This window comes from Etheostoma cragini, chromosome 10 (genome assembly GCF_013103735.1).
Source record: "Etheostoma cragini isolate CJK2018 chromosome 10, CSU_Ecrag_1.0, whole genome shotgun sequence".
Classification (NCBI taxonomy): domain Eukaryota; kingdom Metazoa; phylum Chordata; class Actinopteri; order Perciformes; family Percidae; genus Etheostoma; species Etheostoma cragini.
This window is the reverse complement of record NC_048416.1, coordinates 4,482,393-4,496,606: the sequence shown is the minus strand read 5'-3', so window position 1 is coordinate 4,496,606 and position 14,214 is coordinate 4,482,393. Positions and strand designations below refer to the sequence as shown.

Below are 14,214 nucleotides of genomic sequence, written 5' to 3'. Positions count from 1 at the left end.
TCAGAATAAATTTGGTTAATGTATACTGGAGCTGCGCCCCCCGCGACCCGATACCGGATAAGCGGACAAAGACAGACGGATGGATGAATGGATGCATGGATGGATAATATATACAGGACAAATATAGATAATTGTTCTTTAGACAGCTCTTCTTGACGTTGACTGCTTTGCCTGGCCAATTCATCATAGGTGGAGACTTTAATTGTACACTCCAACCTGAATCGGACAGATCCACCGGTGTTGACCCCTCTCAACCCTTGACAAGAAAGGAGCTGCTTCAATGCAAAAAAGACTTTAATCTAGTAGATGTACGGAGATGTAAATACTCTATCCAGAGAACATTTTCTTGTTACTCCAGTACTCATCAGAACGTTTCTTGAATTGAATATTATTTGATCTCAGTAGAGTTGACTCCTCCTAATCTCGGACCACGCTCCGACCTCACTTCTTATTAAACTTTCAAATGTGACACGCTCCCACCCTAGGGGACGGCTCCAGTCACTCTGGTTTAGGAACCCAAACTTTATACAATAAAGTATATTGGTAGACAAACAGATTTATATTTTGAAAGCAATACTAACCAGACTGCATAACCAAACCAAACTGCAGCTATGAGGTGGGAAGCATTTAAAGCCTTCCTGAGATGCCAAATTATATGTTTTACATTTTTTTGTTAACAAATTGAAAGCAAGGTATATCGTTTTGTCTACAAAAAAAGGTGACAAAAAGCTTGATGAGATTAAAACAATCGTATTATGAGCAAAGAGAGAGGGCTGGTAAGTTACTTGCTGGCGCAGATGCAAGCCGAGAGGGCAATAAACTCCATCTTGACAGATAAAGGAGATACAACTTCAGATCCCAAAGAGATAAAGACACATTTCAATGTTTCTACTGGAACTTACATGACTCTGAATACTTAGGGTCGGCCCCAACTGTGCAAAAGGATTTCTTGGATACACTTAATTTTGACCTAGTGGATAAATAATTGTTATACCGCAACCTAGAGATTGGTGAAGTATCTGAGGCCATATCCGGCTTGGGGGGAGGTAAAACACCAGGGCCAGATGCAATTCCAATTGAAATATATAAAATGTTTAACTGTAACTCAATATCGCCCCTGCTTGATATGTACAAGGAATCATTTGATGAGGGATCCCAACCTCCTTTGCTAAACACAGCAATATTTTTTCCTGTTACTGAAGCCTGGAAAGTCGCCAACTCAATGTGGTTCTTATAGACCAATCTCACTTCTAAATTTTGACCTTAAGATTTTAGGCAAAGTGCTGGCGAGGAGGTTGGAGCCTGTCTTACCTCAACTGGTCCATTTGGACCAGAGTGGATTTGTACAGAGTAGACAGGGCTTCCAAAATATGAGGACTTTGCTTATCGTTATCTTTATCGTTAAACCCACACTCTACATAACTATATTGTTACAATACAAGTGGTTAAGTAGACAGTATATCACTGCTATAAAGCTGCACCACTTTAACCCCAATGTTCCCGACATGTGCATTAAATGTAGCCATCAGAAGGAGCCATTGTTTCATTGTATGTGGAGCTGTTCGCTTCTGGAGAAAGGTCCTAAACGTTGTTGGTCATGTACTAAGCTATGTATCCTAAATATTTACCCTGTCAATTTTTGCGATAGCCAAAAGTAAAAAAATCTTTAATTAGTATGTGCCTTTTGGAGGCTAAAAGGTACATTTCTAGGTCATGGAAAAAAACGTCTGTGGCGTTCTACAAAAAAACAGGATCGATCAGAGTATTTGGAAAGTGTTTTATAATTTCCTGGAAAATGAAAACATACAAAGTGATGGGGGAGTGATGAACTGATCTGACTGTTACTGTGGCTGTTTTTATTTATTTATTTATTTTTCCTCATGATTTGTTTCTTCAATATGTGTGAAGGTGTGCTAAGGTGCACATACATATTCTAAAAATCTTTTTTGTTTTGACCTTGGTTTTGTGTTTATTTCCCATAACTGTTAGGGTTAGGTGATCCTTTTGTTGTGGGGAGGGGGTGTGGATACGTTGTGTATATCTGCTCTGGTTGTGTTTGCGTACGGTGTTTGGTCTGCTTTTTTTCGTTTTTTCCTTTGTTGTTGCATTTATATGTGATGTAAAAGAAAAGAAAAACAAGAAAATCTCATAAAGTGAAATTTTCATGCCATGGGACCCTTAATGTTTCTAGAAGTAAATACAGTATGGGAAAGTGTACTTATAAGTAGATAAGTCAGTTTTTTAGAGTAACATTTCTTCAGTTCTGACTTTACACTCAAATCTAAGCAATACAGAGTTAAATATTTCTAGAAATATTTGCAACATTTCTAAGTTAAGTACCTCTGTGTGACCAGAATAGCCAGGGGAGGAATATGTTGTTGTTTTTTGCAAGGCCTGAGTGACAAATCAGAAACACACTCTCTGGAGGTATTATTTCCCATCATGCTGCTGTTAGGCCTGTCGCAAAAGTCAATAAATCAATTAATCGCATGACAAATAAAAATGAGCTTGTTCATTTTTCCCGCAGTAATAATCTCCATCTGGATGCTAGTTTGTTTGCCTCGTCTCTCTCTACCACAGAGACTGGATGACCACTCTCGGGTCCTTAGCGTAACGAGGAGCGAGTCCTCATGTGACTCGTCAGCCGCATGGTGTCTGTTGGAGGACTAAAAGAAGAAAGATGTCCAAACGCGGAAGCTGCAGTGTGGGAGCACTTCGGATTCATATTGAATGACCGCGGTGAACCACTTAGCCGGAGCGGGCCGGTATGTCGCATTTGTCAAACAGTAGCAACTAAACACGGCAACACAACTAACATGCATATGCACCTCAAACGCAATCATCCGGTGCAGTGTTCCCAGAGAACAGATTGGTTGGAATTCTCTCTCTCTCTCACTCAAATCCTTGGTGCACACCCTGCTGTGGACATGGACTACAATTCACCTTGACTTTATTTGAACAAAGCTTTATGCTGGAGGAATTATTTTTTAAAAGCTTTTTTGCATATGGCCTGTTGACATAGGCATCTGCTTAATCTCTGGCACTCTTTGTGTATGAGCCTAATGATTAATATTTTTTGAAGAGCAATTTTGTTTACATATATTTTATTCATTGTTTTGGTTGCGTTCGGTTTTTAATTATCATTTTATTCATTGTTTTTGATAGTGTTTGCTTTTTATTCCATTTCTTAACAAAGACTGACCGTCCACGACAATATTGTCGTTTTTTGCATTAATAATGTTGAATAAAAAGTCCTTTCACATCTGAACAACCTCTTTAGTAGAAATGTGTGTGTTATGTGCCCACAAAAACCACTACTCTATCCTGCACAGGCTGGCGGTGTCATGTGGAACAGGGCTTTTACATGTTTATCTACCTCTTCATTTCCCTTGGGCCTCCCCTCCTTGTCTGTCTTCTTCTTTCCTAAATGGACATACAGACAGAAACACACACCTTTCAGAAAAGGATTTAAAAGCAACAAAATACGTGGCGAGGGTCTCAATGAAGTAAATATGGAATTATAAATAAGTGTGTTCAAGAGAAATGATCAAATCTAGAAAAAGTGACTCAAGTTCTTAACCACAGCAGCAGCACTCACCTTTCTTTTATGATGAACATACAGAAACATAAACCACCCACCCAGACAGAATTCAAGAAAAGATGACACAGTAAAAACAATATTGAACACTACAACAAAAAATAATATCAAAAGAGACAAACTGTGAATCAAATAAACAAATGTATAAATACCAGCACCATAAACCACTTACACACATCTCTCCCCAGCACACTCTTAGGAACCGTACAGAAAGCTCTGGTACTTTCTCCACTAGTGAGGACATCCAGTCTGGACAGCCCCAGATTGGATGTATCCCCCCCACAACCCCTCTTCGTTCCTCTATCCCCTAAAAGGAATCTGTCTGACCCTCATTTGTCACCCAGCTTCTTATGTGCCTAGCACTCACCTTTCTTCATGTTTCTCTCGGAGGAGGAGAGCATCTTATAGACTCTGAAGGCATTAGTTCCCTTTTTGTTGCTTTTATCCTTCACCTCCTCGATGTCTGGCAGGCTGTTCATAGCACAGCGGAAATTAGCCTTCCACGTCTTCGGGTCTGGACGGTCGATGCCTGCCTGGTATTTCCCTACACACACAAAGAAACAGAAGATTGACCAGGTGTTTTTTTGTTTCCAGGTATAGTATATAATTATTCTATTTTATGTAGTATATAATTATTCTTAAAGTAGTCCACTGCTCTGCAATGATTAAACAAAATGAAAAGTATGCTTTTTTATGCGCACAAGACACATGCAAAGTTACAAACTTTAACATAAGACTATTAATTGGTTATTATTATCATCTTTTTGGTGGCATAAGCTGGTATGATCAAATCCTGTTTCTTCAAACAATTAAAAAGAGAACACACTTTATGTAAGTTTTGCTCTGTGGACTTGCTGGTTATAATATATATCAACTTACCTACACCTCACTTGCCTACTTAAACTGCACTTTATGTAGCCTGTTGTATACTGTATTCTTGTACTGTCTTGAACGTGAAACTGTATGTTGTCTTACACGCTTATGCTTTTCTTGGCTTACCTGGTTAAATAAAAATGTTTAGTTTTTTTATTTCATAAATACACTTAATACTGCAGAATCAGTGAATTAATTGCTCATCAAACTAAGTGTTGCTGGTGACTTTATCACCAACTAGCTACGTCTGGAGACTGCAGCTGATAGCTGAAAGGCTTCGGTTTCAGCGGCTTTCCTAAAGTGTGGAACTGAAAATAAAGATTTCTTTCCACTGGCATTTTCTAAATTTCTGACTTTTTCATTTTAGTAAACTTTTTCTGAACCTGGGACGTCCTCCTGGGAAGAATCGAGCCGATTTGAAAACATTTTCCTTTGAACTGAGGCGGGACGCTCTGTGCTGCCTTACAAAGGCTGAGACACTTTCAGCGGCCTCGCCGAATGGGACACACCTGGAACTTGGTCATTTTGATATCTTCCTAAAACGTATAATGCGAATCAAAAGATTCTTTCATTTTAGACAGAGAAGTGGTGTCTGGTAGGCATGAAAATGAAAACCACTGAAAAGGAGAAGCCCTGTTAGATGTGTGTGTATTACCAGTATGTATGGCCCATCTCATGAAGAGCGGAGCGTCTTTCTCCAGGTCCCAGCCATGACGCGCTGCATGCATCCATGGGATCTGGAAGATCCTCTTTTCCTAGAGAAATTCACATTTTGTCAGCTGCTGAAATATAATGGTTTGTGTGTGTGTGTCTGTGTGCGTGTGTACGTATCAGTTAGGGCTTCCAAATATGTTAATATTTTTATATTCAATGCAATGTTCAATTTGTTTAATGAAAACATTTCGGAAATACTTTCGTCTCATTTGTTTCATATTCGACGAGCATTTTGTTGGATTTCAGCAGAAAACTAAAACCAGCAGAAATGCTGAACTGAGTACACCTTAATGATATATTTACTTATTGCAAGTAATATTGTTATATCAATAATCAACAAAGTTATTGCATATTTTCTTCATACTGTGCAGCCCTAGCTGTACACTTACTTTGTTAACCCATTTGAGTCCTGGTATCTGACAGGAGTCGATCTGTTCCTCGAGCCACGGCCTCATCCTCATTCTCTCCACTGGCATTGTTTCCTGTGAACACACACACACACACACACACACACACACACACACACACACACACAGACACACACAAACACACACATTCAGACACAAACACATGAGCATGTATAAGTGTGTACTGTATATTATAGAGGGCAACATCTGTATTATTGACAACTGATTACAAACAATTCAAAGAATTTTCTTCAAAAAGGTTCATTATTACAGTGTTCTATGACTAGGGCTGGGTATCGCTACTGATTTCCTACATGGATTTGATTATGATTGACAAGGTTGCGATTCTATTTGATTCAATTCTCTATGAGTTAGATTGGGGATATTTCACTTAAAATAACAACTTTGTTTGGATATAAAAGAGATTCTTAGAGAAGGTGTGCTGTAACTTGCACATGGATGCCTCTAACCTGGTGCATGGTTAAAAACAGTTGCATAGTGCTTTCTTTAGTGTTGAGTGTGATGCAGAGACGGTGTACCTAAAGCCAAATATCTGTGAAATTGCCCATGTTAGATTATCCTTCACCAAACTATTGCCCAACTTTGGAGCGTTATTTAACATGACACAGATTCCTAAAATGGTCTACTTTCATTGGATACAACTATCACTCTAGCTTTAAAACAAAGCATCCTAAAAGATTGATCTCGGGATTTTGCAAATCGAGGCAGCAATACAAATATCATGAAAGGGAGCAACCACTTATGGGTATTTTGCATACAAAACCATGCTCTGTGAGCAACCCATGTGAGAGAGTTGATTCCATTGTGTCTGCGGTTGTAAAGATAAAACTCACGACAAGTTTATGACAGCAAACTTGCACTATCACTGTGGCTGTAACTGCAGCCGTGTACGCCACCGCTATCCACAACCGCATATTGGCCGTGTTTGATCTGATTAAATTACATTTTAAGTAAAATATTTTAGAAGACAAGAGGCAGGACAACAAGTTAATGAATACAGCGTGTTTATCTATTAAAAAAAGCAGAGAGCAGCCCAGCCCTTATGGTTTAAGAGCAGGGTTATGATCCCTGCAGTCTGATAGGAGCAAAGTCCTTAAAGGGCTGGATCGGCCGGAGAGTCTGACACTCCGCGTGCACACAACACACACACTGCCTCCTAACAGGTCAATCAAGATGACACAGCACAGCCTCGAATATTTTTTTAAGTAGTGGAATGTATCCGGTTACATTTACTCATGTAGTGTACTTAAGTAAGAATGTGAGGTAGTTGTACTTTACTTAAGTCTTTTATTTTCATACAACTACTTTTCTATTCCACTACATTTCAGAGAGAAATAGTTGACTTTTTACTCCACTACATTACTCTGATAGATTGAGTTACTTTACAAATTAAGAGTGTTGCACACAAAACACATTTAGTTTAGAAAATACAATGTTTTGTTAAACATTTAACAACCCAACAGTACATAGGCCTACAATTACAGCTGAAATGATTAGACAACACTTTTGACCATTTCCAGTTTCAAAAATGTGAGCATTTTTCTTTATGACACTTACATGACTTTTAAGTAACATTTTCAATGTAGGAATTTTAGTTTTTAACTTTCAGCGTGGTGGCCTGGCGCACATATACTTGGAGGTTTATGCCGTGACGCAGAGGTCTAGAGTTTGAATCCAACCTGTGACGATTTCCTGCATGCCTTCCCTCTTTCTCAACTAGCTGTCCTATCTACTAAAAGGTAGAAAACCCCTCAAAACAAAAATTTTAAATAATAAATGAAAAACACTTTCAGTGTGGTATTATTACTTTCCCTTGCCAGTGCCTTCTTCTGAGCCACAGGGTTAAAACTTCAAGCTGCATCCAGCTTACAGTGTTGCAGGTTCACTAATGTAATATCATTGGTTCTATATTAATATGGCTAACAATAACTTTAAAAATGTGGTAGTATAAATGTATACAGTCTATGGTACAAATACTGCACAGTATCATAGTTAAATGTTGAATCAGAAGTTTGCCATAAATGTATTAGGGAAAACATGAATGAATTTTAGGGTTAACATTCCAAAAGGTAAATCATGGGGATAAGTTATTAACTCAGCCTTAACTAGTGTCAGACCAGACCGCTAGTTATAAATCTATGTGTTTTTTTGTTTGTTTTTTTTAAATTACACAATGAGTCACATTTACTATCCTTTGTAGATAGCACCAGTTACCAGGAAATTAATATTTACGATGTCTGTATCATAGCTAAACCCTGTAATTACAATTATAACTCACAAAGCCTTATGGTACGCATGTGTACGTTACAAATTATATTATTCATGACGTTAAGTTTTAGTATGGCTTTGAAGAGCGTTTCCTCAACCGTCAAAATATATACAGTAGCTATATCATTTCAAATAAAACACATTTTTAAGTTGCAGCGCATAATACGTTAACGTTCCCTGTAGTGAAATTAAATAACGTAATTCTTACAGTACTCTGAATAACTAACACATGCAGGAAAACCTGAATACAACATGGATTTGTTCACGTAAGCTAACTTTTCCTCACATAACAAAATACAACTAAACAATACTTTTAAAATGTCAAACTAACAAAACCCGTCACTTTACTTCGACAAAAACGGTCAAGTCAGGAGATAACGTTCCAGCGTGCTGACCCAAAACAACCAAGCCAAAAGTGAAAATAAATACCGTACCTAATCAACGAAGGCAGAGAAAAACTACAGTAGCTTAGCTACTACTTTCACTTGCATTCACAGCGAGATGGGGATCCGTCATGTCGTCCTGTGGGAAGTCAACAGTGTTAATATGCGGAAATAAAATGTTACCTGTTCAGTTTGGACGGCCTGTAGCCTCACAGTCCTGCTTTCACGAAACGCAGCTGAAGTTATATTAGGTATTTGTCTTTTTTTGTAGAAAAAGAAAAGCGTGGTAGTCGTTTATTTCAGTTTCTGTGCCCAGACCGAAAGCAAAACAACGGCTGGCTCGGGAAGTGGGGGCTCGAGCTGGAAATCCCCCTCCTCTCTCGCGTTGGGTGACGCGCGCGAGCAGCGTCGCGGAAGTCTCTTGGCAGCGTGCGCGCTCCACAAAAAACCTGAACGAAGAGGGCTCACTCTGCTCTTATTTCTTGGTATGACAAAATTCAACATAACCCTCCTCTCATGCTTTATAAGAACGTGTGCTATAAATGCAACAGTGTTGGCAATGAGGTTGTTTTTCAGATTTTACACTGTCCCCCTAAAAGTAACGTTAGGCCGTCTTAACTTTCTACCATTAAACTCTGCAACATAGGCTAATAACTCCACTTTCATTCTTTTGTTTAATTTTTATTTATATAAAAATTTATTTAAATTTTTTTAAATAATAAATAAAAATTTAAATTATATTTTGCACCTTTGACTTACACTCAACTGGATTGTGGTTGTAATGTAATCATCACAATGAAGACCATGTTATGTTTTTTTATGCATCTGTTTTACACAAATAACAGTTTTCCATAAGTGCAGTGAATATGTGTGTGTATTTAGGTCTATGTGTTTGTGGATGTACAGTATGTATGTGTATGTAGGTAGCCATGCACATACACTTGGCTTACTTTTATGCATGCTTCATTGTCCCTTTTTATTTAATTTAAATAATTACTGTTTATTTATATATTGTATATATATGTATATATTTTTTGAAAAATATTTTAACCTTATTTTTGTCCTGTATACAAATCTCAATTTTACTGAAAATTGTTGTTTTTGAAAAAATCCTAATAAAGAGTTTTGGGTGAAAAAGGCTAAAAAAACATTATGTCTACTAGAATTAGTCAAATTAAAGGACCCTGCGGCCTTCGAATGTATTATAAAATCACAACAATATAATAATAACAACTCTCAATACTCATCTACGCTATTCAAATAAAATGCATATGTAGTTAAATATGTTTGTTGTTATTTCTGTTTTGTTATTGCATTAGCACATACCTCTTTGAGTGTGTTTTTACAGTTTTATGACCTGGCTGCTGTAACAACACAAACTCAGTTTGGTTTTTCCTTTCTGTTTCTTCTATCCACACCATGGGATATGAAGTTGTAAAACATGGTTGATATTTCAACTGTACACAGCTAAAACACCGTGGCCAAATACCACTAAATGCCTACCAATGAAAATATGTAAGGCGAGGTTGAGTCAAAACGTAGAGTGTGGGAGTCTAACTACCATAGGAGCACATGACATGTGGAAAACTAACGGCAACTTCAATAGACAATCTTTTTTTTTTTTTTTTCTTGCCTTTCATAGTTTTATTTTGTATTTAAAGCGTGTCTTACGGTTATAAAATTCGAATTTTTTTCACAGATATCTTTATTTGAATTTTAAATGTTTTCCAGACATACATAAGAAGGAATGTGTAAAGACAAACATAAAAAATAGAGAGCATAAATAAAAACAAATAACAAACAAACACAGCCTCCCCCCACCCCCCACCCTAGAACCCCATGCTCACTCCATCAGCAAAAAGAACGAAAAAAAAAAAATAAATTATAGTTTACATGTCACAGGCTTTTACAAGGCGCAAGAAAGGCAACCACATATCTTTAAAGTCTTCAAGGTTCCCTGAATAGACGATCTTTGAGCTGAACTCTATTTTCACTTCCTGACTCTCCTTCTCCCCTTTCTCTCCCCCTCCCCATCCATTTCTGCAAAGCTTATACTAGAAACGAAACCAGAAACTTTTGTGTACGTGAGTTTAGACGCCCCACCTGCAGTTATTTGGAAATGATTGTCTGTCATCTTATTTGCATGCGCTGAACTGATGCCTTGTTGAAATTGAACAAGAGTTTTCAGTTTGTCAGTTTCTTTTTTAGACTCAAAAAATGCACCCTTGCAGTTTGTTTAAAACGTGTACATGACTAAAAATGCTATCCTACATTTTGAAAAGGTTTCAACAAGGGGATTGATATCCTGACTATTACTGTGAAATACTTTTGCTGTGTCTACTAAAAAATAAATAAATAAGTCAAGATATATTTCAGGTACTCAAACTTAAATTGAGGCTATTTTCATTTTCAGATGATGTTATGTTGATGGAATTGATAGAAATGGAAATGAAAGGTCATTTTGGCCCCTACGTGACCCTTTCTTTTTACATCAAAAAGAAACTTTTTTTTGGAAATTACAGGAACAGAAAATGTGATGTTTGAAAAGCAACTACTTACAAAGTAAAGACAAGTAAACTATGTCAGGATGCACCTATGAACATGAACTGTCATAGGGCACAGCCCCCTGGCCTGCAGAGTTATCTCTTTCTGACACACAAACACACACACACATACAAACACACACACCGCAGGGGGAAACAGTGAAACTTACTTTAACAGTAAATCTGATGGGCTACAAAAACAAAAGTGGTCATAAAGGCAGTAATATATAGATAGATAAAAAACATACTGTACATCCTGTACATATTCAAATATCTCTTTTATTTTCTTCATATTATTATTTCATGTATATTGTATGTATGTATAGTTTTCCTAGTAATTCATTTATATTTATATTATGTGCTTTGTGACTGATTTTGCTACTGTAACACCGTAATTTCCCATTTTTCTTGGGATCAATATACATCTATCTATCTATCTATACCAATACTCTAGATCTCACAATAGTTTGCAGTTTACATATAGGAGGGTTTAACCTTCAACCCAGAGACACACAAAAAGAAGAGTGACAGCTAGAACACATAACCCTGTGCATCAAGGGTTAAATCCAGCATTTTCAGGACTGCTGACTCATTAAAGGCCCTAAGAGCCACGCTCAATGATTCTCTGGCTTCCTCTGGTGGTTAAATGTCACATGTCGCCACTGACTTACAAAACTCATAAACTGTTGATCATTCAGTCATTAATCATTCATACAAACTGTTGCATGTTATGCACAGTACACAACGGGCACAACACCAGGCTTGTTACCTTCATTCATATCGATATACAGACAGGAAACTAGGGTGTTGACATTTTAGAACAAGGTACACATAAATGATAACGCTGACTGTCAATAGGCTGTATCAAATGCGCATGTCAAGGGTTTTAATGCACAGAATCATTGAATAGTAAATATTCCAGGCCTTATTCCAGGTTAATTTGTCAATAAACTAAATAATCTGCAAGATATTGCAAGTTGGAAGTTCTCCCCAATTCACTGCAAATAAGCTTTAAATGGAGCAAAATGAGCTCTAAATGTTGTATCTAGTCTCGCATTGCCAGACCGTCCTCCACAGCACTGCGGAGAAAGACGTGCTCTGGTTTATTGGCATTTCTTTAAACCAATCACAATCGTCTTGGCTAATGACTGGGCGGAGCCACGGCGCCGCTGCAAAATAGTCTCGGGAAGGAACTTGTTTTGGTGGAACACGTGTACCTTCAAAACTCAATAGTCTAGATATCTGCAGAGAGCTGAAGAGTAGTTAACCGTAGTCCTCGTGAATCCACCGTGAGTTTAAAATGCCAACAAGGAGAAAGGGGAATGTGAAGGACATCCGGCGGATTTTCCGGCGGCACCTGAACAATCCTGAAAGTCGAACGTCATAGATATAGACCACTGTATCTGTAGTCCTTCTCTGTACACATGTTTGAAAAAAAACTCTTACAGTGAAAGCAAGTAGGTTACAAATCTAAAAAGGATGCCGTTCCTGGTTATTTAACCCTTGTGTTGCCTTCCCGTCAAAATTTAAAATCAACACTTTTGTTGATGATTGTTATTGATGATTTAAGTTTTTCTCACATTTTTGTCCTTTCTTTACCACTTTTGTCACTTTTTTTGACGTTTTCAACTATGTCACTTATTAATATCAGTTTTTGTTATTTTTGGAATTTATGGTCAATAAACCTAATTTATTGGAAATTTCACCTAATGTTTGAGTTAGAAAAGCAGAAATTAGGAATATATGTTGATGAATAATCACAGAATGGAATATGTCAACTTTTACTCAATACTATTTCAAAAGCTATAAAAATTGAATAAGACACCCTAAAATTAATGAACGTAGAGATTTGTACTTGCCAATGAGCGTTGTGTGGAATCAAGCCTGTTATTTTAGTTAGTTTAAAAGCACATTGATATAGGAAAACAGGTCAATTTGACCAAAGGACAATATGAGGGTTCATCTATCTTCAATGAATGTTATTCTAGTCCCATGGACAAAATTATTTGTTTACACACAGCTTCCAGGATCTGTGAACCTACTGCTGCAGGGTTTTAAAATGTTCAGTGAAGAAATGGTTGTGAGATTGTAAATTTGTTAAGTTAATGTGTTTTTAAATCTATCTTGTCTGACTTGTATTAAGTTATTTTTTTTTCAAAATCCGGAGTTTGCGATGGGACATAGATGAGGAAAAACATTTTTTGCAAGCACATGAGTGGTATTTTATAGAGAAAGTCATGCATTGATTAATCCCATTTGAACAAACTGTACTGGTTATTATACCAATAATGATGAATAAGGTCCTTTGTTATCAGCAAAACAAGACGTTTCCACTGTTAAAAAAACTTCAGGATACACAGGATGGTTTCTTCAATTTCATTTATTTAAAAATCAAACGGGTCCCTTCTGCACAGCAGCACAAACAAATCACTCAAATCTGGCCTGTCACACACAGAATTCTCTTTCTTTTTCCACCTCCACATCTGTTTTGCATCTACCTTTAATCCCAGCTGCTCCTCATAATCCTAGTACATCAAACAATTAGAAAAACAGAAAATCCAATAACTCGTGCAAATAATAACTGTCAAAACAACAACATATCTCCCAATAAAACCAAATGAAAAACACACATTACCAAATCTCAAAGTGGGCAATTACCAAACCCAGCTTCCTAAAGTCCCATTCTCACAAGTACACCATAATAATAACCTCCATAATAACTTGATCCAGTTACCATCCACCTGGTGCACAATCAATCTCAAAACGGTGTGCACGATTTTGCTATGCTAACACGTCTTGCTAACAGCCAATCAGAAAGGACCTACTTTAATTCTCTGTTTGGCTGGAATTGCAGGCAAACAAACAGGACAGGTACCGTATGTTGCTCAAATGAAATTATACTTTAAGTGATAAAAAGTTTGCCTACAAAATATAAATATGCATGCATATAACATATGCATGCAAAACCTTTTTTTCCCATTCTGAAAATGTCCCATTGCACCCACAGCATGTAGACCCAAATATGCCATAGACTGAGAATATTTTACATTTTCCCTTTATACCAAAGACCACAATGGAAATAAAGTTCCATATTCTTCCATATATACTGTATCTTAACATGGTATTGTATCAAAATCATATCTGTATCAATCACCGATCCCAGTAAAAGTTATTAAAACATCCCCATAGGCTAAGTGCATAGGTTATGACAGTGGTAATGTAGTAATACATATGACCACCTGAAAAAGAAAAGAAATATTCAACATAATTCTGTTTTTTTTCATGCAATAGCCAGATATTTCATGATGATCTATTTGTGCCTGTGCATTTATTGCATTATAAAACATTCAACAGAAAACGCATTTTAGGTAGTAAACGTACAGTATTGTGTTAATGGAGTTAAAGAA

The 14,214-nt window shown here is 37.1% G+C and overlaps 1 protein-coding gene across 3 annotated transcripts in view; it reads right to left on the bottom strand.

Annotated features, from left to right (window-relative positions):
- The window catches only part of irf2 (interferon regulatory factor 2), a 14,290-nt gene extending 5,632 nt beyond the window's left edge, over positions 1 to 8,658 (bottom strand). Inside the window, exons 1-5 of one of the 3 annotated variants that reach the window (XM_034883080.1) lie at positions 8,448 to 8,658; positions 5,575 to 5,667; positions 5,127 to 5,226; positions 3,966 to 4,142; positions 3,377 to 3,423 (exon numbers count right to left, since the gene is read on the bottom strand). In XM_034883080.1, the coding sequence (XP_034738971.1) occupies positions 3,377 to 3,423; positions 3,966 to 4,142; positions 5,127 to 5,226; positions 5,575 to 5,661 (411 nt within the window). In that variant the 5' untranslated portion in view covers positions 5,662 to 5,667; positions 8,448 to 8,658. Of the gene's footprint in view, positions 1 to 3,376; positions 3,424 to 3,965; positions 4,143 to 5,126; positions 5,227 to 5,574; positions 5,668 to 8,315; positions 8,418 to 8,447 lie in introns of those variants that run through there. The other 2 variants (XM_034883081.1, XR_004658149.1) reach the window with 2 other exon arrangements.
- Between the last annotated feature and the right edge of the window lie 5,556 nt (positions 8,659 to 14,214).